Here is a 27,466-nt window from a genome sequence, read left to right as displayed (position 1 = left end):
CTGAGCCCTGCAGCTCTATCCCACCCCATTCTGCTGAGCTCTAGCATGCATGTGTCTCCCTGAATCATGGAAAGATGCATTTGCTCCATGGCTGCACCAGGTGCATTCAGGCCTGGAGTCCAGCTGTCCCTGTCCCCCGGTTTCAGAGCTTCTGGGCACCCTGCTCCAATACTGATGTATCTCTGCTGATTTGGGAGGTGGTGGGAAAATGAGCAGGGAGCCAGGGCTTCTCAGCCTCTCCCACCAGACCATCACTGGCGGCAGCTCAGCAAAATTTGCATGGACCTCCCTCCCATGGCTCTGACACACTTGTGCCTGTGCATGCTTCCCACACCTCTGTCCCACACAGAGTCTACTCTCCTGCCCACCTAGGCAGCAGGGCTGGCAGGGGTTCAGGGGGGGTTTCAGGGAGAAGCAGCATTCCCTGAACCCTGCGGATGGTGCCTGTGCAATTCATCGTGAAGGAGGATGTGTGCCTGACTTTGAAGGTAGCAGCGGTTTGGGGCTCAGGGAGGTGAGGGTGTGACTGATAACGGTGTAGGGTGGGTGACAACACTGCCGTTGCAAAGTGGTCCCTGCTGGAAATCCCGTCACTTGGAGCATCCAGCTTGGTTGTGTCCCCATGCTGCTTCCTTGGATGCTGCATGTGCTGGCACTACCTGCTTAAGCATCGCTGTCCCCAAGGGGATAATCCAGCTGTGATGTCCTGCCCTATGGGGAGGATAGGGCATCCTCCCATCCCACCTTGCTGCTGGCATCTGTACTGGTGTGCAGAGAGGAAAGGTGCCTGCTGCCATTAGAGCCCCAGCCCTGGGCATGGGGACCTCACACACATTTGTATCCCCCTGCCCTGCACAGGGACAGAGCCTGGAACCCCACACACCTGGGTTCAGCCCCCACTATGTAATGGGGTATGCTCACTCACAGCCACACTGGTTGCTGGGTTGCAGCTGGTGGGGGTAGGGGGCCAAAGCAAGCAGCTGCCTCTTGCCCTCCACAGGCATGTGCTGTGGGGACTCACCAATGCCCGCTCTCCTCGCAGATGAGCTGACCTGCAGCGCCCGGCTGACAGTGCAGCCCTCTGTGCAGCCACTCTTCACCCGCAAGCTGGAGGATGTGGACGTGGTGGAAGGGCGGACGGCGCGTTTTGTCTGCATGATCAGTGGGACTCCCCCTCCGACGGTTACCTGGACTCACTTTGGTAACCCCCAAGCTCAGAGAGCTTGCCAAGAGCCCTGCAGGGAGACCTCATCTCCTTGGGGGCTGCACCCAAAGGATGCACCTGGCTGGGACTGGAGGGGATGTTGCTGCTGATGCTAGTGTGTGTCTCTGCACAGGCCTGCCAGTGCAGGAGGGGGAGAACGTGCGGATTCAGCAGGATGGAGGGCTGCACTCATTGGTCATTGTGCATGTGGGCAGTGAAGATGAAGGGCAGTACAAGGCAACTGCCAGGAACACCCATGGCCATGTGGAGTGTTCTGCCGAGCTCTATGTGGAGGAGCCACGGCCATCTGCAGCCTCCCAGATGTAAGAGTTGGACGGTCACTGGAATCTGCTTCCCCCTGCTTGCTCCCCTCTGGGCCTTGGTGTACAACACGCTTACGCAGAGCCTAGGGCTGGGGCTGAGCTGGGGGCACTGCACCAGGCTCCCATCATAAGTATGTGTGGGCTCTTGCAGCTCTAAGCTGGAGAAGATGCCATCCATCCCAGAGGAACCAGAGCAGGTGGAGACAGAGGCAGAGTGCTTCACCATGCCCGACTTCCTGAAGCCACTGCACAACCTGGACGTGGTGGAGTCAAAGGAGGCTGTGCTGGAGTGCCAGGTGGCCGGGATGCCGTACCCCTCCATCACCTGGTACCACAATGGCTCCCGAATTGACAGCACTGATGACCGCAAGATGATGCAATGTAGGACTCCCCGTTGCCTTCCCCACTCCCTGGGGTTCTTCTACATGGGGTGGGAGAAGGGGGAACACCCTTGGCGGAGGCATCACCTTGACCTTTACACTCCATGAGGCAGTAAGGGGAACTCTGTGTTGCTTTAGCTGGTGGGGTCTTACCTGTGTCCCCCTGTTCTCCACCAGATAAAGACATACATCGTCTGGTATTCACGGCTGTCAGCCACGCACATGCTGGTGTCTACAAAAGTGTCATTGCCAACAAAGTGGGGAAGGCCACGTGCTATGCACATCTCTATGTCACTGGTAAGCAGCAGCAGCAGACACCACTTGGGATGTGTAGCCACTCACAGTTACCCTGCCAGATTGTGCCCCAGGATTGTTGCAAAGGACAACAGGAAATAGGATGGCAGGGCAGTTTAGGTTGGAGGGGACCTTAGGAGGTCTCTAGTCCAACCTAAAAGTGGGGCCAACAGTTCATTTATCATGTTGTGGGGTCAGAACCCATCCCTGGACCACTAGGTCATGCATGAAACTTGCTGCCAGCACCGGTCTCACAGGGGCTGGTAGGCTGAGCCCCCACCAGGAAACCAGAAAGAATTGCTGGCCTCATCCATCCCCTCAGCCAGTATCTCCCAGAGCATGAGGCAGATGCCCTGAAGAGCTGGGGAAGTGGCTATGCTTATAACCCTGCCCACCTCCCCATGTAGATGTGGTGCCAACCCCCCCAGACGGGCCCCCCACTGTGGCCTCAGTGACCGGAAGAGCCATCACACTGACCTGGAACAAGCCCAAGTGGCTGGATGCTGCCATAGGTAAGGAGGCAGGGTATGGGCAGGAAGATGTCAGGGGGTTGGCAATGCCATGATGGGGTACATGAGGTAGCTCCATGCCAGGGGCTCTGCACTGACCCTCTCCCCTTGCAGACCCCAACTCGGTGACCTATGTGGTGCAAATGCAAGTTCTGGGCACGATGCAGTGGGTGGTGCTGGTGACCGGTGTGCAGGACACCACCTACACAGTGCACAGGCTGACCAAGGGTGCCCAGTACCTCTTTCGTGTCATCACTGCCACTCCCAAGACCAACAGCAAGCCCTCCCCACCTGTGGGGCCTGTGCAGCTCCTGGACCGGGGTGAGAAGGACAGTGGAGAGGGATTGGGTAGCTGGGGTAGAGGTCTCTATCCCTTGTTGGATGGTTAAGCTGCCCAGGGCTGGGTGGCATGGAGTGGGCAGGGATTGGTGAAAATGCATTTGGCAGGTCCCTACCTGGAGGAGGCCCCAGTCATCCTGGATAAGCCAGATGTGGTGTATGTGGTAGAAGGCCAACCAGCCTCCATCACCATCACCATCAACCATGTGGAGGCCACTGTCACCTGGAAGAGGTATGACATGGCACTGCGCCTTGCTGCCTACCCTTCTATATACACTCTACAGGATGTGTATAGAAGGACTTCCACCTTTCCATGTAGCCCACTGTGTGTGTGGGGGGCTCCTTCCCTGGGGCCGGTCTGGGTGTGTATACAAGGGTGATGTCCAGGGCTCTGAAGAGTTGTGGGGACAGGTTGTGGATGATTATCTGTGGAGTATTAAGGAGCAAGAGCCATTGAAGAGGCAGAGCTAGCAATGGGATGTGAGTGCTTCCTGGGGGCTGCAGGGTGGGAACTTGGCTGACTGTGGGTAAGGAGGTGGTCATGGGGCTGTGGGCAGGATCTATCAATGGGGCAGTGGGTCTGCCTGTGGAGCTGTGATGTGACAGCTGGTGTGCCTGCAGGGGCGGGCAGGTGCTGGGGGAACTGGAGGGCACGTGTGAGATGATGATGCCAGATGACGACCAGCACTGTCTGCAGCTGCTGCGTGTGGGCCGGGGAGCTGGGGGGTTGCTGGCCTGTGAGGTGAGCAACCGCCACGGCACTGCCCACTGCACCCTCCGCCTCCGCCTCGCAGGTAGGTGCCCCTGCACTGGGGGCCCATGTCCCTCTGCTGGGGGGTGGCATCACCCTATGGTGCTACAAGCCTGTATGCTGGGGGGGGCATTGCCCCATGGTGCCCCATGCCCATGTGCCATGGGGGCACTGCCCCATAGCATGACACTGCTCCTCAGTGCTTCACACTCATATGTTGTGGAGATGCCACTCTATAGGGTGGCAATCATGGGGATGAAAAAACATGAACCATGCATTGGCACTGCTCCCTAGTGTCTCATGCCAATATCTGACCTGGGTAGAGGTGTCCCATGTGTCCCAAGACTGCGTACATCAGGAGGCAGTGCCTCACAGTGTCCCTTAGCAATATGCCATGAGTGGCACTGATGCAGGATGTCCCAGCCCTGAGTATAACTGGGAGGCACTGCTCCCAGTGCCCTGTAACCAAGAACCATAGGGGACACCTCCACAATGTCCCACATCTGTATGTAATGTGAGATGCATTACCACAGTGCCCCATGCCTGTGTGCTGAGAGTGGCACTGCCCCACATGCCACACTCCAGTGGGGGACTCCCGAATGCTGCTGCAGATACATGCCATTGGTGGTTTGCCCTGTAGAGGTGTCCCACTTCTACATGCATTGGAGTGGCACTGCCCCATGTCACTCCATGCCCCTACCCCTACTTGCAGTGCTCTGCAGCTGTATGCTCCATGCCAATGGCAGGGGTCTGACACTGCTCCACAGTGCCCCATGACCCATCTCTCGGCAGAGGCACCACGTTTTGAGTCCATCATGGAAGACATTGATGCCCAGGAAGGGGAGACACCACGATTTGCTGTGGTGGTGGAGGGGAAACCGCTGCCAGACATCATGTGGTACAAGGTGGGCTGGGAGCCCCCAATCCCTTCCTGAACCATATTCCCACCAGACCTACACACTTCACTGTCTCACCTGGGTTGCTGCACTGGTGAATGTGTCCCATGCCCTACCCTTGGGGAAAGGGTGGTAGGAGGTGGTCAGGGATGGGACAGGATGCCCCCAACACCCCTGCCACCCCCAGGATGGGGAGCTGCTGGAGGAGAGCAGCCACCTGAGCTTCGTATATGAGGACAATGAGTGCTCGCTGGTGGTGCTGGGTGCTGCTGAGCCTGACAGTGGAGTCTACACCTGCACAGCCAAGAACCTGGCTGGGGAGGTCTCCTGCAAAGCAGAGCTGGTGGTGCGGGCAGGTAACGCTGACTGGCTCCCCAGCCCCTGAGGGTAGAGCCTGGGTGTCTGGCTTGCCCCTTGCCAGCGCCTTTTCTTCTCCCAGCCCAGCCCAATGCTGATGCTGCCATGGAGGAGGATGCACTGCACAAGGCACGACGCCTGACCGACTACTATGATGTGCACGAGGAGATTGGGAGGTAGGTGGCTGCTGGCATGATGGGGCATCCTGGGCACTGCAGGGATTGGGGAACTGGAGCCAGGCTGCACCGTGGGGCTCTGACATAGAGGGCTAAGCTCCATTATATGCCAGATCCTGGTGTGCTGGGGCTCCTCTCAGCTGTCAATGGATGGTCCTGTGCCATCTCAGGTTGGGGGACCTGGCATAGTCAGAGAAAAGCCAGGCTTGGGGTCTCTGAGACCAGTGGATAGTACCAGAGAACTGCTTGAAGCCTCAGCAGCTCTGTTACCATCTCTGTTACCTTTTTTTCCTCCCTTACCTCTACTGCTGAATTGCAGGGGAGCTTTCTCCTATCTGCGGAGGGTGACAGAGAAGAGCACCCGGCTGGACTTTGCTGCCAAGTTCATCCCTGGGAGGACCAAGGCCAAGCAGTCGGCACGGCGGGAGCTGCACATTCTCTCTCAGCTGGACCATGAGCGCATCGTCTTCTTCCATGATGCCTTTGAGAAGAAGAACGCTGTCATCGTGGTCATGGAGCTGTATCCTTTGGACACTGCTCCATGGAGGCACAGCAAGGGAGGAGGGGAGGCTTTTGGGGGGAACAGGTGGGCAGAGTGTGTGCAAAGGAGCTGGGTGTGGGGCAGAATGGAGCAGGGAATTTCTATGCTCCTTGACTGGCACCCAGCTGCTCTGAAGAAGAGCTGCTGGACAGAATGGTGAGGAAACCCTCAGTGTGTGAGTCGGAGGTGAGTGAATGCTGTGCAAGCCAAGTGTTGTGGAAGGGAGGGATCCTGAGGACAGTGAGGCCTGTTCTATCCTAGATATGTGCAGTGCTCATTGTGTCAGGTTACTAAGAGGGTCACAGCCCACATTCCCCTCTTTACAGGGCCAGTGTGCATCTGACTCATGCTTGGGCTGCCCACTCTCCTCACTCTATCTCTTGCAGGTCCGGTCATACATGCGGCAGGTCCTGGAAGGGATCTGCTACCTGCACCAGCACAGTGTCCTGCACCTGGATATCAAAGTGAGTGCAGGTCTTTACAGACTCGTCCTGCCCAGTGCCTCCAGTGAAGAGCTTCTGGTGCACTGGGTGGGGAGCGGTCCTGCTTACAGGAAATATTCGCTCCCTGGGGAAAGCCCCTGCCTCCTGCTAAGCTCCCCTCTGCTCTGCACTGTCCTGTAGCCAGAAAACCTCCTGATGGCAGATTTGAGCAGCGAGCAGATCCGGATCTGTGACTTCGGCAATGCGCAGGAGCTGACGTCTGAGGAGCCACAGTACTGCAAGTATGGCACCCCTGAGTTCGTGGGCCCTGAGATTGTCAACCAGACCCCCGTCTCCAGCGTCACTGACATCTGGTAAGGGTGGCCCTTGAGTGGTCGGTGGGCTTCCTCCTATGCCAGGAGAGACTGGGCACCCCAGAGGGCTTGTGACGTGCAGTAACTGTGCTCTCCTCTCTGCAGGCCTGTGGGGGTTATCACATACCTCTGGTAAGTGCCCTGGTGTGTCTTCACAGGAGGGACAACCTTTCCAATCCCTCACCACTTCCGGAGCTGAGGTTGTGGCCATGCACATAACTTCCTATAGACTCAGCCTCCTTCCCAGCTGTTCCTACCTCTGCCCTCCCCATAGCACCAGGCCTGAGGTCTGAGGTCCTGTCCTCAGTCTTCTGTACCTGCCATACTGTTTTCCATGTCTTCGTGACCCCAGAGATGGGGTCTGGTGTCATGTCCTCAGTCCTCTGTACCTGCCATGCTGTTTTCCATGTCTCCATGACCCTAGAGATAGGATCTGGTGTCCTGTCCTCAGTCCTCTGTATTTGCCATGCTGTTTTTCATGGCCTCAGGGCCCAGTGACAGTCTCTGCTTGGCAGTCTGACAGGGATCTCCCCCTTTGTGGGGGAGAATGACAAGACAACGCTGATGAACATTCGCAACTACAATGTGGCCTTTGAGGAGAGGATGTTCCAGGGGCTCACCCGTGAAGCCAAGGGCTTTGTCATCAAAGTGCTGGTCAATGACAAGCTGTGAGTACTGCAGGGTCCCCTTCCCTACCCCCTGCCCCTTCACCATGAGCTTTGTGCTCAAGGGAGGGTGGAGACCCCCATGTATTGGGGTGCCCAAGGGCAAGGCTAGCTGCATGGCTCTGCTGGGGTGCAGGCAGAACCTCCTGCCCTTTTTCCCCTGACCAAAGCCCCTGAGCCTGGGTGATTCTCACCCAGTGGTGTTGGTTCACAGGAGACCCAATGCAGAACAGACCCTGGAGCATCCCTGGTTCAAGGTGAGCCTGGGCTCAGACCCAGTGCCAAGATGCCACGGGATTCCCTGAGCCTGCTGCAGGCTTCAAGGGACACCATTGTTCCCTCATCCCACAGACACTGGCCAAGGGGAAAGTCATCAGCACCGACCACCTCAAGCTCTTCATCTCCCGTCGTAAATGGCAGGTGAAGGCAGGGGCTGGGGAGGGAGGCGGCAGGTGGAATTGTGGCTTGGGCAGGATGGGGGCATGTGTAATGGCAGGATGATGCCATGCCATGCACCTGGACCTGATCCAGCCCTCTCTGCTGGCTGCAGCGCTCACAGATCAGCTACAAGTGCAACATGGTGCTGCGGCCGATCCCAGAGCTGCTGGAGGACACATCCAACCACCTTTCCATCGCCGTGCCCCGGAATCTCAAGGAGTCACCAGCATTGTCATCCTCCTCAGACTCAGATGACCTGGATGAGCTGCCCTTCATCCCCATGCCACACCAAGTGGAGTTCTCTGGCTCCCGTATGTCACTCAATGAGATCCCCACAGATGATGAGACCGTTGGGATATCTGAGGGGATGCAGCCAGAGGGGGATTCCTCAGCCATGGAGTGGCAGAGCCAGGGCACTGGGAAGCCTGGGGTGGCCCTGGGGAAGCGGCCAAGGAGTGCTGGGCCACGGCGACCATGTGCAGAGGTGGAAGCACCTGGTTCCTCTGATGAGGAAGCACCCGAAGCCCAGAAGCGGCCAGAGTATCCTCGCAAAGCCATGAGGAAGGGTTCCAGCCTGGAGTCCCCAGGGAGTGCCCGTCGGGGAGAGCTGAAGAGGGGCAGCTCTGCTGACAGTGCTCTGCTGCTCCAACAGCTCCCAGGGTCCGAGGAGGAGGCTGAGGTGGCCCGGGACCCCCGCCGGGCCCTGGCCAAGGCAGCCTCCATGGAGCTGCCAAGGCGGAAGGTGGTGTGGGGGGAGGATGATCATGCCCAGCGCCTGGAGCTGATGCGCCAGCGGCTGCTGCGGGGCAGCTCTGGGGACAGCAAGGTCAGTGGCCTGCGGGGTCCCCTCCTGGAGACCTTGGGCGTCAGCCCTGACAAGAAAATCTCACGGTCAACTCGGCTGGAGGCACCAGCAGTGCCACGGCTAGTGCGGGCAGCCTCCAGTGAAGCAACCTCACCGCGCCTCCTCCCCACTGAGTGCCGGCTGCAGAAGAGCAGCTCCTTCAGCCATGGGGATGCTGAGCCTGTTGTCCGGCACCGACGCTCTGGTGCGCCCCTGGAGATCCCAGTGGCTTGCCTGGAAGCCCAACAGCTCAAGGAGTCCCCATCTCTCTCTGCCCTCTCTGATGCTCGGCCTACAGTGCCACCAGACACCCCAAGCACACCAACATCCCCTCCAGTCGAGATCACTGTTCCCCAGGCCCCTCCTACAAAGACTGCCTCAGGGAGGAGGCGCATCCCTGAGGAACATGGCCCACCTGGGGCCAGCAAGGCTGCCACCACAACAGGGAAGAAGCCCACAGACAGGGGACAGGAAGAGAAGATGCCCACCAAGGCTGCTGGAGCCAGTGGGGAGAGGTCTGCCAGGACAGGAGCTCCCACCCCACCAAAATCCACAACCCCTGTTCCCCAAACCCACATAAAGTCTTCCTATGCCAAGATGATGCAAGCCATGGGAGCCATTCAAGGTGGGGAGCCAGCCACCGAGGAGCCCCCCCCAACCACCAATGAGCCCCCACCAAACATCAAGGGGACCCCAGCCAGTCCTGCAAAGCCCCCAACGCCAGCACCAGCATCGAGGAAGGAAGTGAAACCCACTGGCTCCTCCAGCTCCCTGGTCATCCAGGACATTGATTCAGAGGAGGTCTTTGAGGCCAAGTTCAAGCGGGGCCGTGAATCATCCCTCACCCGGGGGCTGAAGCTCCTCACCCGCTCCCGCTCCGAGGATCGGCACCTGGCCGGCCCCCCAGTCTCTGACGAGGGCATTTACCGTCCTACACCAGCCGGCGTGCCCCTGGAGCTGCACAGGGACCGGCCCACCGCACTGGCAGCCAAGTCCAAGTCAGTGCAGGACTTGCATGAGGTGGAGAAGGATGGGGGTTTCTTCCGGAGGATGTCCATACTTCTCAAGAGGACCCCACCTGTTGAGAGGAAGAAGAGTATGGGAGAGGATGGAGGCAGCGAGACCCCATCTGGTGGGCGCCGCTTCTCCTGGAGCATGGCTTTGGCCAACTCCAGGGAGCGGAGGGACTCAGAGAGCCTCAAGTCAGAGTCGGGGGGTGGTGGGGAGAGCGAGTCACCGGCGGTGGCTGTGCGGAGGAAGATCAGTGCTACGATGGAGCGGGTCTCGGCGAGACTGCGCAGCGTGTCGGATGAACGGCCGGAGGGCGAGGTGCCCCGGGAACTCCGTCGCACCAGCTCCGAGGGTGAAAGCTTGCGACCAGGGCCCGCCCCCGCCCCTGCCCCCTCCTCTGAATCCCTGCGCTCCGAGGCCAGCACAGGCTCCTCTACCAAAGGTGAGCGATGAGGGGAGATCCAACAGGGGACTCCTGTTGGCAACTCATGGCCCAGTCACTGTGCGCATGGCAGGCGTGGCCGCCATGGCCTGGCCGCACTCTCACCTGCCCTGGGTGCCCACAGGTGCGGGTGACAGTCAGAAGAGGTCCCGCTGGGAGCGCTGGGGGCTCTCCCGGGGCAAGAAGGAGAAGATGTCCTCACAGCCCAGCATCCCCTCCAGCCTTCTGCGGGAGGAGGAACTCGCCGCCGGCCGGCTACACACCCCCAGTGAATCGGGTAGGTGCATCCCCAGGACGGGATGGTGGGTGTGTATTCCCACCCCAGCCTAACCTCCCACTTTGCTTTCCAGATTTCCCCCCTGTTTTCCACATCAAGCTGAAGGACCAGGTGCTGCTGGAGGGCGAGGCACTGACCCTCTGCTGCCTTCCTGCTGGCAGCCCAACCCCACGGATCCTCTGGATGAAAGGTAGGGGGCTGCCTGCACTGCCTCAGTGGGTGGGCTCTGACAGGGCACCATATCATCCCTCTCCTCTTCCTCTACAGACAAGAGGTCCCTGCAGCCAGACAGTGGGCTGAACGTTGTCTCCTGCAAGGATGGACGACAGATGCTCACCATTGCCAAGGTCTCCAGGAAGGATGCAGGGCTGTACGAGTGTGCAGCCGCCAACATCCTGGGCACAGCCATCAGCTCCTGCACGCTGGCTGTGGCACGTAAGGAGTCTGGGGGGACCTCAGGAGACAGGAAGGGCACAAGTCGGGTGCATGGCTGGGGACCAGCTCACTGGAGTACCGCTCTCCACATCTGCAAGAGACTAGGGCTTTTGAAAGAGGACAGGCTGGTTTTGCATGAGCATTTCCAGCATCTCTGAACCCATGGTTTGTTATGCCCTCTCACTTCAGCAGCTCTGCTCTGCCCCTGCCTACCCTGTCTGTACCTTTACAGGGCTCCCTGGGCGGCCAGGCACCCCAGAGATCCCCCAGAAGTACAAGAACACAGTGCTGGTGCTGTGGAAGCCTGCTGAGAGCAAAGCCCCCTGCACCTACACACTGGAGCGCAGACTGGATGGTATGTGGTGCTGCCTCCCATCCCCTGGGGGCCACGGTCTGCAATATGGGCTCACAGAGGGGCATCTAGCCAGGACAAAAGTGCCCAAGGTCCTGGCTGTCCCCTGTGTCTTGGCAGAATCAAGGACAGGGGACAGCGGGCTGCCCCTGTCACTGGTCTGCCCTTGCCTTACCTTACTTCTGCTTTGGCAGGGGAGCATGAGTGGAAGATTGTCAGCACTGGTATCACTGACTGCTACTTCAACGTGACTGAGCTGCCTCCTGGCAGCACCGCAAAGTTTCGTGTGGCCTGTGTCAACAAGGCTGGGCAGGGACCCTACAGCAACCCCTCAGCAAAGGTGCATCTTGAGGCAGCAGGTGAGTAAACACTGTCCTGTGGGTGTGGGGTGGCCATGGGGCCACCTGTGGCCTCTGGGATGCTTTGGGGATCCTTGAGTCCCACAGCATCTTCCCCCCAGGGCTCTGGGAAATGAGGTGCCACTTACAGTCCACTCCTAGCATACCCCCACCTGGCTCACACCTCCCTTTGCTCCTGCAGATGCCCGAGCTGCCCCAGCCAAGGATGTTGCTGTCCCTATTCCTGAGAAGGTGGCTTCCAGCCGGTCAACCCAGACAGCCGAGGAGCAGCTGGAGCCGGTGGCTGCAGGGGCCCCTCCCACCACACCTCCACGCAAGCACAAGGGAGTGGTACACAAGGCAGCTGGAGAAGAACAGGAGGGTGCCCCCACAGGGGTCCTTCCACTCCCTGCATCCCATGAAGAGGGCATGCCAGCAGATCCTGAGCTTCCACCCAACATCACTGTCTATGTGCCCCCTGAGCTGATGTTCACACCCCCTCGGACTGTTGCCTCTCCTCATACAGACGCCCCCACTCAGGGCTCCCCTGAACCGCCCATGGACACTTCCCCCCCACCCCAGGAGACTCTGTCTCCTTCCAAGTCCCCCTCCATTTCCCCAATGTCAACCACGCCCAGCTCAGCCCCCACACCATCTCCCACACCCAACACCACACCTGCACGGAAAATGCCTCCCTACATGGTAACCTCCTTCATCTCCATGCCCCCCACATCACCCCCTGCACTGGAGTCCACTGCCACTCCCCCATCTTCCAAGGAACCCCCAGCTACTGGTGGAGTCCCAGGGGCAAAAGACAGCACAGCACTGCGGCAGGGCGTCCCCCAGAAGCCATATACCTTCTTGGATGAGAAAGCAAGGTGAGTAGCGGTAGGAAAAGATGCTCTGGCAGGGGTGTTCTTGCAGCACTCCACACCACGGATACTGAATCCTGCCCTATGCCACAGAGGCCGTTTTGGGGTGATCCGGCTGTGCAAGGAGAATGCCACAGGGAAGCACTTCATGGCCAAGATCGTGCCGTATGAGGCGGAGCGGAAGCAGAGTGTGCTGCAGGAGTACGAGATCCTCAAGGCGCTGCACCATGAGCGCATCATGGCCCTGCATGAGGCGTACATCACCCCCCGCTACCTGGTGCTCATCTGTGAGAACTGTGCTGGCAAGGAGATCCTCTACAGCATCGTGGACAGGTACAGGTGTGCACAGGGCCACTGGGGACAGCTGCTGGTATGGGGCTACCTGCTGATGTCACTTGCTCCCAGGTTTCGCTACTCAGAGGATGACGTGGTGAGCTACGTACTGCAGCTCCTACAGGGCCTTGAATACCTGCATGGCCGCCGCATTGTGCACCTCGACATCAAGCCAGACAACATCATCATCTCAGGCACAAATGCCCTCAAGATCATTGATTTTGGCAGTGCCCAGACCTACAACCCACTTGTGCTGCGGCAGCTGGGGCGGCGTGCTGGCACCTTGGAGTATATGTGTGAGTGGGGCACCAGGGGCGCAGTAGCATGAGGAAGGGGACAGGGACAGAACTGGGGCATACTTATTCCCAAAGGTGTGCATGTATGCCTATGCTCTGGAGGACTTGGGAATGGAGAGGAACTGTGTCTTTGGGGAAGATGGGAGGCCTTTGAGGTGCTGGGGGTGTCTGTGAATTTCTGTAGCATCACTGGGGTCATCACTGGGAGACTCGGTGCTGTGGGGCAGCTGGGGTATCCTTGGAGGCTGGGTGGGCTCTGTCAGGATGCTGCAGTGTCAGGGAGGGGTATTGGAGAGTGCAGTAGTAGAGTGCTGTGGGTGCTTGGCTGCTATGGGTGTTGGGGATCCTGGGACTTCTGTAGGTGCTGGGGATACTGTGGATGCTGTGTGAGCTGGGGCTGTTGCAGATGCTGGGTGGTGTCTCTATGCATATGACAGACTTGCTCCCCTGCCCACAGCGCCAGAGGTGGTGAAGGGGGACCCGGTGGGCTCCGCAGCAGATGTCTGGGGTGTTGGCGTCCTCACCTACATCATGTAAGAGAAGGGGTCAGGGGGATGAGAACATTGAAGTGTAGTCAGCCCCACCCAGAGCTTGGTGCCATGGAGGACACCAAGCTGATGGTGGGCTGAGGGATGCTGTAGCCTGGCAGACCCTTCCAGCTGGACGTGGGGAGATGAAGACACCCTGGAAAGCTGTGGCTTTTCAAACCAGGGATGGGGGGAACTGGGACAGCAAATCCCTCCCAGTGCTGTCCCCCCAGCCCATCCACCCCCTCCACCACAACAGGCTCAGCGGGCGGTCACCATTCTTTGAACTGGACCCCATTGAGACAGAGAACCGCATCCTGGCAGGGCGCTTTGATGCCTTCAAACTGTACCCCAATGTCTCGCAGACTGCTGCCTTCTTCATCCGCAAGGTCCTCACTGTCCACCCCTGGTGAGTGTCCAGCCTAGCCAGAGAGGATACATGGCCCCAGACTGTGCCTGTGACTAAGCCAGCTCCCTGCCACATGCAACTCCTCTAGATATCATCACTGGGAGCCTGGAGTCCATCACAGCTCGTGGGACCACCTGGGTCTGGAAGGGCAGTGGTGGTAGCTAGGTTTGGGGGGGTGGAGCAGCAGTGGGCATCCCCAGCAGTCCCTGATATAGAGCTGTCTCTGCCTCAGGAACCGCCCCACAGTGAAAGACTGCTTTGCCAATGCCTGGCTCCAGGACGCCTACCTAATGAAGCTGCGCCGCCAGACCCTGACTTTTACCACCAACCGCCTCAAGGAGTTCCTGGTGGATCACCAGAGGCGCCGCGGCGAGGCTGTCACAAAGCACAAGGTCTTACTCCGCTCCTACCAGGGTGGCCAGCCACCAGGGCCACAGTAACTGGTGCCTTGGCCACGGCCATGAGGGGCCGGGGGAGCCAGAGGAACATTCCATGGGCCGCAGTATGGGGCGGCTGAGGAGGAGCTGGGACGCGCCAGGATGAGTCCATGGACCTCATGTACTGCATCAGGGATGATGGCAGTGCCAATGAAGAGGAGGTGCTGCTGCAGCCAGACCAGCAGTGGAGTCCGGCAGTGGGAGGGTGGTGGGAAGCCTTGCTGCAAGGAACAGAGAATGTGGTAGAGGGTCGGGGGAAGAAAGGGATGCAGAGGGGCAAGGGAAGCCCTGGGTGCGAGGGGAAGAGCTGTCGGTTTGCCAGCCAGCCCTGGCCACATGGGTCTCATCAGCCATGTGCCTTACGCTGCAGCTGCCCCTGGCCACGGTGTGGCAGTCCTTGTGCTCCCCCTGGTTTGCACACCAGCACCAGAAGACTGAGGTTGCTCCAGTGCTTTCTGCAGAGAGGGGCTTGCTCACAATCCCCTGCCAGCCAGCACGGCCCCAGTCCTTACAGCTGGGAGGGGGGGCTGCCAGCCCCCCATCTTCCACTCCTTCCAGTCCTGGTCCTGGCAAGTGGGTTTGTGGCTCCAGGACCGATGCCGGTGCCTTTCCTTGGGCTGTCAGCTGCGCCCCGTGCCAGGGTGGGGGACTGACAGCCACCTCCTCTTTGCAGAGGGGCACCCAGATGCCATGCACATCTCCTGTGTCTGCTCAGGCTCATGCTGCTCATGCTCTGCCCACCCAGCTCTGGACCTTGCCCTGCACCCCACTACCAGCCTGCCCACCTGTCCCACTCCCCTCACACCACCCATTTGACCCTGAGGTACCTTGCCCTGCCCTTTGCCCTCTCCTCAGCCCTCCCCAGCTGGTGGCACGATGCAGGGTGCCCTGAGCAGGGGGACAGGAACAGTGGCTGGACACTCACCTTCCTCATGCTGCTGTAGTGATAGGGCTTTATTTATTGAGTTTGGGGAGAAGGCGTTTGCTCATTCCGGTCCCCATTCCTGTCCCCTCCTCTCTGCCGGGCTCTGGAGTTGCCAATGTCCCCACGGTTTGGAGCAAGCAACATGCCAGAGCAGCAATAAAGACCCTGAGCAGCTCCGGTTTCAGTTCCTTGCTGGGAAGGGATTCTGTGTGTGTGTGAAGTGAAGCCCCTGGTATCGCAGGAGGGTCCTTGCCCCAAAACCTAGAGACCCGAGTCCAGAAAGAATTCCATGTGAGGCTGGGCTTCCATGTTGGAAACCTGGTAAAAAAAGTCCGAGACGGTGTGAAACACTGGGGCGAGCACGACGGGGCTGATTCACGTGGCCCTCACGTCATGGAGTGAAAATACGGAGCGCCAAAGGGCCCGATGGTGGCTGGGACAGTGGGACAGCAGGGCAGGGCTCCTGCTGCGGGCATGGCAGGTGCCGGTGAGGGACCTGATGCCTGGCTATAAATATCCGCTATAAATATGAGGCCGGGCCGTGGCAGCAGGGACCGCTCCGGTTACAGTCCGCTGGCCTCCCAGCCACCCCCCCCCAGCCGCTCGGAGCTGGGCCTGCCGCTGTGGGCAGGGGCACACGCGTACAGCCCGGTGCCTGCGGGCAGTCACACGCTTCCCGACACACACACACGCGTGGTTGCAGACCCGTGCCTGTCGCACGCCCGTGTCTCCAAGGGCGAGCCAGAGCCCACGGTGCCGCCGCACGGCGCTCTGAAGCGCCGGGGCACACACGCACGCAGCCACACCACCTCCCCTACACGCTCACGCTGCCCTGCCCAGACTCACACGGCCACAGCCGTTCCCTGCACACCCGAATGGACAATCGCGCCCCCGCAGTGAGCACCTCTCCCCGCCCCGGCCATCGCCCCCGCACGGTCATAGCCGCCCCCCTCAGGCTCGCGGGGCCTCACAGCGCCCGCGGCTGCCCCCTGGCGGCGGGCGGGCGGCGGCAGGGCCCGCGCGGCGCTGACGTGTCACAGCCACGTGCGCGGAAGTGGCGGCCGGGCCGGGCCGGGCCGGGCCGGGTTGCAGGGCTCGGTGCGGAGCCGCCGGAGCGGAGCGGAGCGGAGCCGAGCCGAGCCGAGCTGAGCTGAGATGCCGCTCAAGGCCGTGATCCTCATCGGGGGCCCGCAGAAGGGTAAGTGCGCCGGGCCCGCGGGGTGTCCCGTCGGCGCAGTGCCCCGCCGACACCGCTCTGCTCCACAGGGACCCGGTTCCGGCCGCTGTCCTTCGAGGTGCCTAAGCCGCTCTTCCCCGTGGCCGGAGTGCCCATGGTGCAGCACCACATCGAGGCCTGCGCCAAGGTACGGGAGGTCGGGGTCGTGGAGCCAAGGGAGAAGTGCCATTGCTTTCCTTTCTGATCCTTTCCTCCGTCCCTCCCCAGGTGCCCGGCATGAAGGAGATCCTGCTGATGGGTTTCTACCAGCCCAACGAGGCCCTCAGCCGCTTTCTCGTATCGGCACAGCAGGAGTTCAAGGTCCCGATCAGGTGGGCAGGAGCTCTCTCACCCCTGGGGCACAGCCTGGCTCAGCCCCTCACCTGCCTGCCCCGGGCTGGCAGCCCCCAGTCAGCACTCTGGCACTGGGCAGGTGGGCTCTGTCCCACCGTGGATGGGCACAGTTTGGTTACCCCGTTAGTTCCACCGCCTTTCCTTTGCCTTGGGCCCTGCTCTGTATGGTTCCTGCTCCAGAGATGCTTCTCTAGCACAGCTGTAAGCTGCCACAGCCTCCTGCTGTGCAATGCCTGCATGAAACCCATCACTGTATGGCAGGATTATGTCTCTCCAGCCCTTCTCAGCCCTTCCCAGTCCTGCTGCTGGTTGGTGCCACTAGACACCTGCTTCCCTAAGCCCTCCCTTTTTCCTGCTTGACTTGTAGGTATCTTCAGGAGTACGCAGCCCTGGGCACGGGTGGTGGCATCTATCACTTCCGAGACCAGATCCTTTCAGGTGGTGCTGAGGCCTTCTTTGTCCTCAACGCAGATGTGTGCTCAGAGTTCCCCTTACAGGAGATGCTGGAGTTTCGTCAACAGCATGGGGACATGCACAGCTTTGTCATTCTGGGTACCACAGTGAGTGGCAGTGCCGGGGAGCAGAAGAGCTGCAGTGCTGTGCCATGGGGTTAGAAGCCAGCAGCTCCTGTGGTGGGTGGGTCCCACACTGTGAGGTCCAGTTTCATCTGCTTTGCCTCCCAGTGCCTACTGCTCCACCATTACTAACATTGTCCTTGTTTCTTAGGCCAACAGGACACAGGCACTGAATTATGGCTGTATCGTGGCAAATGCAGAGACACAGGAGGTACTGGAGGGCCTTGGGGAATCAAGCACATGTGGGTGGCAGGTGCTGTGTTGCCTGCGTGGGTCTGTGGTCCCAGTGTGCCACAGAGGGTGTGTTGCTGGATGGAAGGGCTGCACCCTGGGATTCATGTCTCTTCCCTCACCTCCAGGTTCAGCACTATGTGGAAAAGCCCAGCACGTTTGTCAGTGAGATCATTAACTGTGGCATCTACCTCTTCACACCTGCAATCTTCCAACACATTGGTGAGGTCTTCCAGAGGAACCAACAGGAGCTAGCACTGTGAGTGCCTCACTCTGCTCTGTGTCCCTCCCACCCCCCTGCTTCCCGAGGCTGCAGCAGCACGCTCATCCTCCATTCTGTCTCTATCTTTTCTCCTCCTCTGCCATCACTCACTTGTTTTCTGGTCCTGCACCAGCTGTCCTTACCTTGGGTAAGTCTCCCTCTGTGTCTGCACTTGCTCATCTCTGGGCTGGGTTGATCCTAGTGGTAATGCATGCTTTCCCTCCCTTTTCCAAGCTGCTGTTTCCTGTGTTCTGCTCCTGGTCAGCTTGAGACTTTCCCTCTCCCTTCTTCTCTTCCCACCCCATTCTCATTCAGCTCTGGGTAAGTGGCTGAGCAAGCCTTTCACCTGGGAATGCTATCCTCCCCTCTCCAGCTCTTTGCACCACCCAGCCTGTCACCTCACATCTCTGCCACCACCCAAGCTAAAATCCAGCTGTGCAGGCTCTGGACTGGGGACAGGATCATACACCCACCTGGACTAGGTGGGGCTCTTGCACCATCAACTTCTGGCTCAAAGCTTATTTTGGCTGGCCCTCTGCTGCCCTGGGGCTCAGTGGGGCTGTCCCAACCTAGCCTGACAGCTGACGTTGTCCACACTTTTGGGGAGAAGTGCATGGCTAGATAGGAATCTGGGATTGTCACAGTCCCTGAATTTGGAGAAGGTGGGTCTGCTGAGGTCCTTGGCTGAGGCCATAACTGGGGTGGGTGTCTAGCAGGACTCTTGTTTTCAGAGAGGAAAGCTCCAATGGCTGGCAGCGTGCAGAAGTGATCCGGCTAGAGCAGGATGTTTTCACGGCCCTGGCTGGGAGTGGCAAACTCTATGTCTACAAAACTGATGGCTTCTGGAGCCAGATCAAGTCAGCTGGGTAAGTGCTGGAGCTAGAGTTGGTGTAGCAGGAGCATAAAGTGATCTTTACCAGGGATAGGAGTGATGTATTATCATGGCTGGGAGTGGAGGGTGCTCAGGCAGAGGCCTGGGGGTGGGTGGGCGGTGCTGATTTTGGATCCTCCTCTGCCCTGGTAGTGCCAGAGTAACAATAACAATCTTCTGCTTTTCCTCCTCCAGCTCTGCTATCTATGCCAGCCGCCTTTATCTGAACCAGTACAGCAAAAGCCACCCAGAGAGACTGGCCCAGAACAAACCTGGAGGCCCTGTCATCCGAGGTACTGTTCTGACTCCATGATGTGTTTGGGGCTGCCTAGGGAGGCAGTAGCACCCACAGGTGGGACCTCCACTATCTGAGAGGCAGGTCCTCCTGTGAGTTGCCTCCCCTGAATCCACTGCCTTGTATTGCAGGGAATGTGTACATCCACCCAACAGCCTCCATTGACAGCACTGCAGTGGTGAGTGCAGGCTGGGGGGGCCCTGGGGAAGGGACATGCTCAGGGGTGCTGAGAGCATCGCTGTCCTTGTCCTCATCACCTCCCTCTGTCCTCCCAGCTGGGCCCCAACGTCTCCATCGGGGAGGGTGTGACAGTGGGCGCTGGTGTGCGTGTGCGAGAGTCCATCGTCCTGCACGGTGCCTCACTCCATGTAAGTGGGATTTGCCTGAGGGAATAGGTGTCAACCCCCACCCATTGCAAAGAGGCAGCAGCACCCTGCATTCCCCTCTCCTTCACCCCAGGACCACACCTGTGTCCTGAATACCATTGTGGGCTGGGACAGCACAATTGGGCGCTGGGCCCGGGTTGAAGGAACACCCAGCGACCCCAACCCAAATGATCCCTATGCCAAGATCGACAGCGAGACCCTTTTCCGGGATGGGCGCCTCACACCATCCATCACAATCCTGGGTACGTCTCTGCTGTATGGAATCACCCTGGCCCTCCTCATCGAGGTAGCTTCTCCCCTCCAGCTAAACTCTTTGTGTTCTCCCCGAAGGCTGCAGTGTTACCATTCCTGCTGAGGTCGTTATTCTGAATTCTATTGTCCTTCCTCACAAGGAGCTGAGCCGAAGCTACAAAAACCAGATTATCCTGTGAGTCACGGGCAGCACCTGCAATCTCCCTGCTGTGCCCCACAACAAGAGCCTGCACTGAGACCTCACATCCGGGGAGGTTCTCAGCACACCCAGAGGGGTAGGTGCATGCCAGGAGCCCTGCAAGTGCCTGAATACTGCTCCAGACAAGACATTAAAGCTGATGAGCATCAGCCTTGCATGCTGCTTCTCTTGCAGCCCAGGGATGAGCCCCAGGCCAGGGTGAAGGCTTTGGGGACAGTACGTGGCTCTGGTACCAGCCCTTGGGCTTATGCAGGGAGCACTTGCTGCCTGCAGTGTCTTGGATGCAACTTAGTGTGTTTCTCCACCAAAGGGCACTACCAGCACCACCTTGCCACTCCTCACCAGGCTCTCCCTGCACATTTTCTATCTGCAACTCCCTGGAAGGGGTTGGCCCATCTCCAAGACCTGGGAGTTTTGAATGTGCCTGTCATGTGTAGGCAGCTCACCCTACAGGAGTAGACTGAGGCTCCTGCTTTCAGCATGATTGCAACAGCCTGAGCTGGGCTCTTGCCTACTGCTGGGAAAACAGCAGTGCTAGGCTGTCCTAAGGGCACTGGCACATACATGGGGGCTGGGTTGGACTAGTGGCCTGCTGGCCCTGGAGGGAGCTGCAAGAACACCCTTTCCTCCACTACTACCTCTGTTCCTGGGCTTGGTGTGAGCCAGGAGAGCTGCCAACCCTACCACGCGTGCTCCTGTCAGGTTGAGACCTGTGCCTGCTGCCTCGGCAGGGCTCAGAGTGAGGGCAGCAAGCCCCTGCTACCCTTGTGGGCCAACAGTCTCCTTCAAACCAGAATGGCTGGAGCTTGCGGGGGGGACTCACTGCATATCCCCCCCTGTCACCAGCCTCATCCACTGGCCACCAGAGCAGTCAACTTATGCATGTGCAAGTGGCAGAGATTTAGCACCTCACTTTGTCTCAAAAACCTGATTTTAGGGAAGGCAGTTTCCTCTTGAGCCTGGCATAGATTGTTTGCAGTAACCAATGCTGCCCTTTTACCGCCCTCATTTTAAACTCTGTGCTGAAGCCCTGCACTCCACCAAGAGCATCACACCTCTCATTTTCAGCAAGGCACGGTATTAGGTATTCTTCATCCATCCAGTACCATTCGAGGTTGATGGATTTGGAGTAAATGCTTGCTCCCAGCCCTGTGCCTTCCTGTGCCAGTTCTCCTGCGGACCTGGGCAGGGATTAGCTGTTCCCTGGCTTTGAGCACATTAAACTCCTTCAGTTTTGCCTCTGCCTTGGACGTGTTAATTTCCTTGCCCTCTGGTGTACACTCCCACGCTGGGGAAAACTGAGCCAAAGTACTTGATTTCAGGATTGCACATGAATTTTCTCTCATATGCCCCATCTGGTGTGGCTGTTACTAGGGACAAAGGTTTATTGGCTGCTTAGTGTGGCAGAAGGGCAGTTGTTACCCCTGTTGTGTAATGCCTCTTTTCCCTAAATCCCCTCTGACCTGCTTGCCACTTCTGCAGAGTTAGGTGGGGGACAAGCCCTTCCTGGAACATTGGTATATTACAGTATTATCCTGCTTCCCCCTCATGGAGGGAAAGAGCTGTACATCTCAGCCCTGCTTGGACTTGGTTGGAGGGGAGGAAGGAGTTAAAGAGGCCTCCACTGAGGTGCCAGGAAGTCTGGAAACACTTTAAGGTTGTCCTGCCCTGAGCAGCAACAGCTCCAATTACTTCCAACATCTGGGCTCCAAGAGGGGCCTCCCACATCACGGGCTCCAGCGCAGAACAGGGCTTCAGCTTGGGTGGGAGGGGGCTGTGCCTGCCCTCCAAAAGCAGAAGTTCTATGGAGCATTGCTCAGCTCTTGTCTGCTGCCCAGACAGGCTTGAATGAGCCCCAAACCCCTGCAGCAGCAGGGCAGGACAGACAGCAGCCACAGCCGGGTGTATTTTGCTGCAAACATTTAATACAACTTTTAAACCTGATTCGAAGTACAAGCACTAGAGACAGTAGGGTAGTGTCCCTGCCACCACAGCTGGACAGGGTCAGCTCTGGTCCCCAGCTCCCAGGGAAGAAGAGCAGAGCTTTTGAGCTCAGCACTGGCACTCCAGCAGCAGCTGCCTGGTCGTGCAGTCTTTGCTCCTCCTCCAGTGCCAGCTCCGTGTCCCGAGGGAGCCACTGCTGCAGGCTACACAGGAGAAGGGAAGAACCGGCCCACCTTCCTCGGGGCCGGCCCCTGCCTGCGTGGGGAGAGATGAGTCAGGGGTACAAAGCAAGCTCCCTTGGGCCCCCACCCACACCCGACAGCACTCACGGGGGCCGGGTGGCAGAGCCCACGCAGCTCCGCAGGGTGGTGGGGAGGCAGCAGGTACCAGCTGGGCTCAGCTGGCCTGGCTTGGGGTCTGGAGAGGCAATGGGCTGGAAGAACGGTTCTGCAGGATAGAATGGGGACAGCTATCACCCCCAGCTAAGAACAACCAGGACTCTTCAAAGAAGCCAAAGGCCAGAGTTGGTGGGGGCTGGGGCTCCTGTGCTCACCACATTCACGTGTCGGGGCTGGCATTGGCACCAGGTTCTCCTGGTCTGTCTCCACAAAGCCTCTCCAGAAGTCAGGTGGCAGTGAAAGGAGACGAGCCACCACCTGGGCAGTGAGAGATGAAGGATGGGAATACTGGCAGTGCCCAGGGTACACCCCACACCTCAGGGACCCCTCATCACCTTGCACTGCCGAGGCGTATCCTCCATGATGGCGAGCGGTGTGGGGTTGGCTGAGCTGTGTCCCACCAGCGTAGGACCAAACACACGGGACAGGTTGAACACATCCATCTTGCAGTCAGGGCTGTGCGACACCCTGCAAAGGGGGACAGAGGACGTGAGCACGCTGCCTAGCTCAGGGGCTCCTTATCCACAGCTTCCCTGCTCCAGGGCACAAAGCCTAGGTGAAGGGCAGAGAGCCAGGAGATGGCGACAGACCCGTGTCAGGATGAACCGCTCACCTGAGCAGGTGCAGCATGAGGAAGGCCAGGGTATCCCTGTTTGCTGGGGGCAGCTTGCTCACCACATGGCGCAGGGCTGTGTCACTGGCAGCATTATCGGGGATGTCTGTGGCAGCACCAGGGAGCAGTGTTAGGGGAGAAGCAGTCCCTTCCCCCTCCCTCATCTTGGGACCCCGTGCTCACCGACAGCCCTCAGGAAGGCAGGGTGGAGGCTGAAGGTGACCAGTGGTTCCTTGAGCCCCCGCAGAAAATCCTTGAGCACCCCACACACCACATGGATGTCAGTCACGCTGCTGAGGGCGGGTAGCGCACCCCCAGCCCGCAGCAGCTTCCGCTTCCACTCCCGCACCAGCTGCTCCGCACCTGGCACCCGGTACAGCCCTGTCTGGGGCACAGGGAAAGGGGCTCAGCCCTGTGGGAACCATGGCATTGCCACCTTCACCATCCTGGTCCCTACCTCTGTCAAGCCTCGGGCTTCCACCTCAGTCACACACTGCACCACCAGTACGGGCACCAGAGGAGGCGTGGAGGGTGCGAAGTCAGCCAGCACACCCTGGGGAGAACAATGCCAACCTGTGCTGTGCCCACCACCCAGCCCTGCAGCCAGGGTGGGCAGAGGTCCAGCATTCTAGGGCCAGTAGACCTGAAGCCTCATGGAGAGGCTCCCCCAAGCACCGCTGTGCCCTGCTCACCTCACGGGGCCAGGCGTGGTGGTGAGGCTTGGGTGTGCAGAGGCTGGGGCACTGCTCCCGACACTTGGTGTGTAGCAGCAACTGGCACTGGCAGCACTTGATGGCAGTCTTCCCAAAGCGGATGCGGGAGCCACACACACGACACGGCTCAGGGCGGATCACCTGGAGAAGGGGAACAGGACCAGGGCCCCCCCCCACTTCTTGCAGATATCCAGTACCGATCCTTTATCTTCCCCCAGCCAGGTCCCACTGTCTCCACTCATTCCCCTTGCAGGCAGAGGTAAGGGCTTGGGGAATGAATGACAGCCCAGCCCACCTCCCCAGGGGAAAGAGAGCCTGGGTCACGCACCGTTTTTGACGTGAACTTGTGCTGGACTGGTGGGAGACTCTGTGGAGGTGAGGGGAAGGGGGCTGGTGCTGGCTGTCCCACTGAGCTGCCCTCAGTGTGGCTCTCCTGCCCCGCAGCACGGCAGCCCAGATCTTCACTGGTGCCCCACACCGTGGTCATCTCTGCAAAGGGAGGAGGCAATAGAGGGAGACCTCAAAGGTAAGCCACTCCATCATTTGGAAGTTTCCGACCCTCCCAGGGAGCCTCTGTGTGAGACAGTAGCATTGGGCATATCCAGAGGACCCCAGTACCTCCACGGTGGGAACAAGCATCCCCCAACAGATCCGCTCCCTCCCCTGTAACAGCAGCACCTTGAGGCTAGCCCCACACCACCCCTCAAACCCCCTTCTCAGCCCTTCCTGTGACCTGCACGTGTGGAGACACGATGTCCCTGGCGAGAGCGGCGTTGAGGCACCAGAACAGCAGGTATGAGGTTGTCAGCAGGGCCTGGGACTTCAGCAGGAGGGGGCACAGAGGGGACACTCACCTGTCAAAATGGGAGACCAATAAGACATGTGACTGCAGCCCCACAGTTCTGCAACATCTCCCACATGATTTCTGGTCCACCTGATTGCCATCCCTGTGGTCCTACACAGCCACGGATGCTGCTGCCACCATGGGTACAGGGGGGACACGTAGGCTTCAGGGCAGTGGTCTGGCATAACCAGGGATGCTGTCCCCACTGGGACCAAGGTGATACAGGCTGAAGGACACAGGCACTCAGAGGAGACAGCTGAGCACTGTCCTCATGGCAACCCACAGGACTGAGGGCTGAAGCATTGCCTTCTGGCACTGGGAAAACCCATGCACTCCATCCCTGCCCAGGGCACACTGGGGTCTCTACTCACGGCATTATGGGGTACCACAGAAGAACGGTGCCGCTTTGCCATCACCACAGGGCCAACCTGAGGGGCCAGGGACACACGCTGGAAACAGAAGACAGCGTGAAGAGCAGGCAGAGACTTCCCTCCCTGACTTTTCCCCACACCCCAGAGTACCCAAGCCAAGTGGCCTCAGCCCAATGAAACATCCCAGTCTCACCCTACTCCTCCAGCACTGCCTGCCCCACACCAGGCATCATGGGGAATCTAGGCTTCCCCACCAGGTCAGAGCCATCCCTGGGGCTGGGGGAAGCCAGGTCAGGCCTGCAATGCAGAGGTGCAAGCAGAGTGGGGTGTGGGATGCCCACACATGGTGATGAATTATTGAGGAGCCCAGCTGGGCCACGGTGGAGCGTAATGGAGTTTCTATTGATCGTGGGAGGTTTGCCGAGAGATGACGCTCCCAGCCCAGCCTCAGTAAATTAAATTCCCTGCTAAGCTCCTTGCAGCCTCCTGTACTGGGATGAAGAAGTATCTGGGTGTCCTCACCTTGCATGGCAGAGGGCCAGCACCCCAGCCTGGGATGCATACTGGGACCTGGGTGGGCAAAGGGACTCAAAGGCCACGTTGAAGGACTGTGATCAGAGTTGGGGGACCCTCACCCACACAGGGGCACAGATACCACCTCAACACCAGCCCCCAAAACTGCCACATCCCAGTATTTCCTCATACCCGCCTGTCCGGAACTTTGCGCTTCAGGGTCTGCACCACCGTCATATCAACATCCTGAAAGGCATCAGGGAGTCTGAGGCTACATCAGGCCAGGGATATCCCCAGCATTCATCTCCAGCTCTGATAGCAGCCCACCCCTAACCACAGATATACAAAGGGGCTGTGCCACTGTTGAAGTGGGGCAAAACTACCCCCTCATTAATGGGGTAAACCCTGAGACTCACTGAACTTCTTACCACGTCATCCTCAGTCCGGTCATAGCTGATATCCGAGTGGGACAGGAGGGACTGGCAGGACTCGTCCACTGCAGATGACCTGCAGAGTGAGCTCAGCTGGAGCAATTCCCCCATTAGCCAGCACCTACTTGTGCACCTACTCCTGGGAGCCCACAGCTGATGCTTCTGCAGAGCCCAAGCACCTCCTTGCCCAGCCAGCCCCTCGAGACCAGCAGTGATAAGGGGGAGAGGGGCACAGCTGACCCCATCCCAGGCCAGCCCAAGGGGTTGGGGGTGAGGGCCACCACCCCTGCTCACCTCCTGATGGGTGCCAAAGCTGCCCCAAGGCGCCAGCCAGCCAGTGCACTGAGAACTGAGCACTGCTCCCTGCTCAGTGCCTCGGTACCCCACGGTTCCCGCATCAGCAGCTCAAGGACCAGCTGAAGTTTGCGCTCCTGCAAGTGACACAGGGTGCTGGTGAGCAGGCTGAGGGCCCCACAGTCAGCCCCACAGGGTACCCCTGCAGGCAGCTGCCCGACCTGTTTCTCCAGCTCAGCCTCTGCCCGGTGCCGCTTCTTCATCTCCACCTCCACTTGGTTTCTAGCATGCTTGAGCTTCACCTCCAGTGCTGCCCGCTCGGCCTCGACACGGGCCAGCTGCTCGCGGGCACGACGCCCATCCTGCTCCAGCCTGCAGCATCTCTGGCGCGTCGCCTCAAAGCACCGAGCTATCCGGATGTAGTCTGGGGAAAACAGCAGTGGGTGGTCAGCCGGGATGGGGAACCAGCCCCCCGCTTCCCCAGACCATGCCAGCGGCAGAGGCGAGGTTGCCGAAGGGTTACACACACCCACCTTCCTCCACGCTGCCACCGAGCTCCAGGAGCTGCAGCCCCTGCTCTAGCCGGGCCAGGAGCCGCCCGCAACGCTGCCGCAGCATCCCGCCGTCCGGGACGGGGACGGGCCCCCGCAACCAGGCACCCCCTTTCCACGTATCCACCCGCAGCTCCTGCCCCACGCCTTCCTCCGACCGCCGGGATAATCCGTGGGGCCTCGGGACGGCGCAGGCTCGGGGGCGAGGGGCCCTCCCGGCCGGCCTATGTGGGCTGGGGGCTGGGGTGGAGCCCGTCCCAGCCCCGCCTCCGCCTCCCACCGCCACCGGGGTCCGACCCGGTGGAGCATTCCCGGGATCCTGGGGCGTGGGATGCCCCGGGGTGTAGGTGGCAGCACTGGCTGCAGGGTTGCGGAGCAGAGTGAGGGTTGCCTTTGGGGGTGAGGGACGCCCACCATCGGTGTACCCGATGAGAGCGCTTAAGGGGCAGTGGGTGCAGGGTGCTCGGGGCACGCAGGGGCATTGGGGGGACCATCGGATGTAGGAGGCGCTGAGGGTGCAGGGGTGCTAGAGGGAGCACCACTTTCCCAAGCCCGCATCCCAGGAACGGCGCGGGTGGGGCCGGAGGAGCCGATGTCCTTGTCCGCTGTTCCCCAGCGTTGTGTCCCGCGTACCGAGCGGCGGGCGGGGGCAGCGGGGATCCCCCGCACCGGGTCTCCCGGACTGGTCCGTGTCCTGCAGATGGAGCCACCTCCCCGCCGCAAAGCCCCGTCACTGCTCGCGTTACCCATTCTCTGCCCTCAGGTCCCTTGCCCGGGGCGTCCCCAGGGCTGCCCCCGGCCCCGTGCCCGCTCCCTGCCGCAGCCCCCGGGCCCTGGCGGCCCTGCTTTCCCGCGGGAGGGTACGGGCAGGGTGCGGGAAGCGCCGGTGAAAGGCAGCTCCCCTTCCCCGGCGCTTGTCCAGACCTGCTACGAATACCGGGAATAGCAGCGGGGCTGGCGGCAGGGCTGGGCGTGCAAGTCCCTGA

General features: G+C 59.7%; 3 protein-coding genes across 7 annotated transcripts in view; 2 read left to right on the top strand and 1 right to left on the bottom strand.

Annotated features, from left to right (window-relative positions):
• The window catches only part of SPEG (striated muscle enriched protein kinase), a 37,411-nt gene extending 23,166 nt beyond the window's left edge, over positions 1–14,245 (top strand). The window contains exons 11-41 of the mRNA XM_062498205.1: positions 1,043–1,201; positions 1,338–1,527; positions 1,679–1,908; positions 2,085–2,204; positions 2,609–2,713; positions 2,825–3,031; positions 3,158–3,281; positions 3,671–3,843; positions 4,593–4,705; positions 4,884–5,052; positions 5,136–5,229; positions 5,549–5,749; positions 5,896–5,956; positions 6,157–6,234; positions 6,394–6,566; positions 6,672–6,698; positions 7,082–7,234; positions 7,446–7,488; positions 7,583–7,651; positions 7,782–9,966; positions 10,091–10,243; positions 10,317–10,433; positions 10,511–10,678; positions 10,911–11,033; positions 11,225–11,389; positions 11,571–12,246; positions 12,334–12,573; positions 12,646–12,869; positions 13,327–13,402; positions 13,656–13,805; positions 14,038–14,245. Of these exons, the coding sequence (XP_062354189.1) occupies positions 1,043–1,201; positions 1,338–1,527; positions 1,679–1,908; positions 2,085–2,204; positions 2,609–2,713; positions 2,825–3,031; positions 3,158–3,281; positions 3,671–3,843; positions 4,593–4,705; positions 4,884–5,052; positions 5,136–5,229; positions 5,549–5,749; positions 5,896–5,956; positions 6,157–6,234; positions 6,394–6,566; positions 6,672–6,698; positions 7,082–7,234; positions 7,446–7,488; positions 7,583–7,651; positions 7,782–9,966; positions 10,091–10,243; positions 10,317–10,433; positions 10,511–10,678; positions 10,911–11,033; positions 11,225–11,389; positions 11,571–12,246; positions 12,334–12,573; positions 12,646–12,869; positions 13,327–13,402; positions 13,656–13,805; positions 14,038–14,245 (6,974 nt within the window). The remainder of the gene's footprint in view (positions 1–1,042; positions 1,202–1,337; positions 1,528–1,678; positions 1,909–2,084; positions 2,205–2,608; positions 2,714–2,824; positions 3,032–3,157; positions 3,282–3,670; positions 3,844–4,592; positions 4,706–4,883; positions 5,053–5,135; positions 5,230–5,548; positions 5,750–5,895; positions 5,957–6,156; positions 6,235–6,393; positions 6,567–6,671; positions 6,699–7,081; positions 7,235–7,445; positions 7,489–7,582; positions 7,652–7,781; positions 9,967–10,090; positions 10,244–10,316; positions 10,434–10,510; positions 10,679–10,910; positions 11,034–11,224; positions 11,390–11,570; positions 12,247–12,333; positions 12,574–12,645; positions 12,870–13,326; positions 13,403–13,655; positions 13,806–14,037) is intronic.
• A 1,981-nt stretch (positions 14,246–16,226) lies between these two features.
• On the top strand, positions 16,227–21,045 carry GMPPA (GDP-mannose pyrophosphorylase A). 5 transcript variants are annotated; one of them, XM_062498457.1, is made up of 12 exons: positions 16,227–16,365; positions 16,434–16,531; positions 16,612–16,715; positions 17,105–17,297; positions 17,464–17,523; positions 17,672–17,802; positions 18,537–18,671; positions 18,872–18,969; positions 19,103–19,149; positions 19,247–19,339; positions 19,431–19,599; positions 19,750–21,045. In XM_062498457.1, the coding sequence occupies exons 1-12, from the start codon at positions 16,323–16,325 to the stop codon at positions 20,265–20,267; spliced, it is 1,689 nt and encodes a 562-aa protein (XP_062354441.1). In that variant the 5' UTR covers positions 16,227–16,322; the 3' UTR covers positions 20,268–21,045. The 5 variants fall into 5 exon arrangements, with proteins under 5 accessions (XP_062354441.1, XP_062354443.1, XP_062354445.1 ...); XM_062498459.1 differs by having other exon boundaries at positions 19,688–19,957; XM_062498461.1 differs by having other exon boundaries at positions 19,431–19,643; positions 19,750–19,957.
• Positions 21,046–21,955: 910 nt separating this feature from the next.
• Positions 21,956–26,547, bottom strand: LOC134047361 (rac GTPase-activating protein 1-like). The gene is made up of 16 exons (XM_062498454.1): positions 26,463–26,547; positions 26,151–26,353; positions 25,930–26,066; positions 25,633–25,711; positions 25,397–25,450; positions 24,692–24,769; positions 24,210–24,330; positions 23,805–23,965; positions 23,456–23,617; positions 23,221–23,316; positions 22,947–23,148; positions 22,764–22,869; positions 22,486–22,618; positions 22,306–22,408; positions 22,082–22,199; positions 21,956–22,007 (listed from the first exon to the last, which is right to left on the bottom strand). Exons 1-16 carry the CDS (start codon positions 26,545–26,547, stop codon positions 21,956–21,958), a joined length of 1,890 nt encoding a protein of 629 aa, XP_062354438.1.
• Between the last annotated feature and the right edge of the window lie 919 nt (positions 26,548–27,466).

Source organism: Cinclus cinclus, chromosome 9, assembly GCF_963662255.1.
Source record: "Cinclus cinclus chromosome 9, bCinCin1.1, whole genome shotgun sequence".
In the NCBI taxonomy this organism is placed as follows: Eukaryota; Metazoa; Chordata; class Aves; order Passeriformes; family Cinclidae; genus Cinclus; species Cinclus cinclus.
Note: the sequence above shows the minus strand (reverse complement) of the source record. Positions and strands in the feature narration are given on the sequence as shown.

Bases quoted from the DNA above. Each gene is read 5' to 3' on its own strand.
- GMPPA (XM_062498457.1), top strand. From the start codon at position 16,323: ATGCCGCTCAAGGCCGTGATCCTCATCGGGGGCCCGCAGAAGG. The intron at 18,970-19,102 runs GTACTGTTCTGA...CTTGTATTGCAG, and splicing joins TGGAGGCCCTGTCATCCGAG to GGAATGTGTACATCCACCCA. The intron at 19,340-19,430 runs GTAAGTGGGATT...CCTTCACCCCAG, and splicing joins TGCACGGTGCCTCACTCCAT to GACCACACCTGTGTCCTGAA.
- LOC134047361 (XM_062498454.1), bottom strand. From the start codon at position 26,547: ATGCTGCGGCAGCGTTGCGGGCGGCTCCTGGCCCGGCTAGAGCAGGGG. The intron at 23,966-24,209 runs GTCACAGGAAGG...CTCCCTTTGCAG, and splicing joins TCGTGTCTCCACACGTGCAG to AGATGACCACGGTGTGGGGC. The intron at 22,409-22,485 runs GTGATGAGGGGT...CTCACTGCCCAG, and splicing joins ATACGCCTCGGCAGTGCAAG to GTGGTGGCTCGTCTCCTTTC.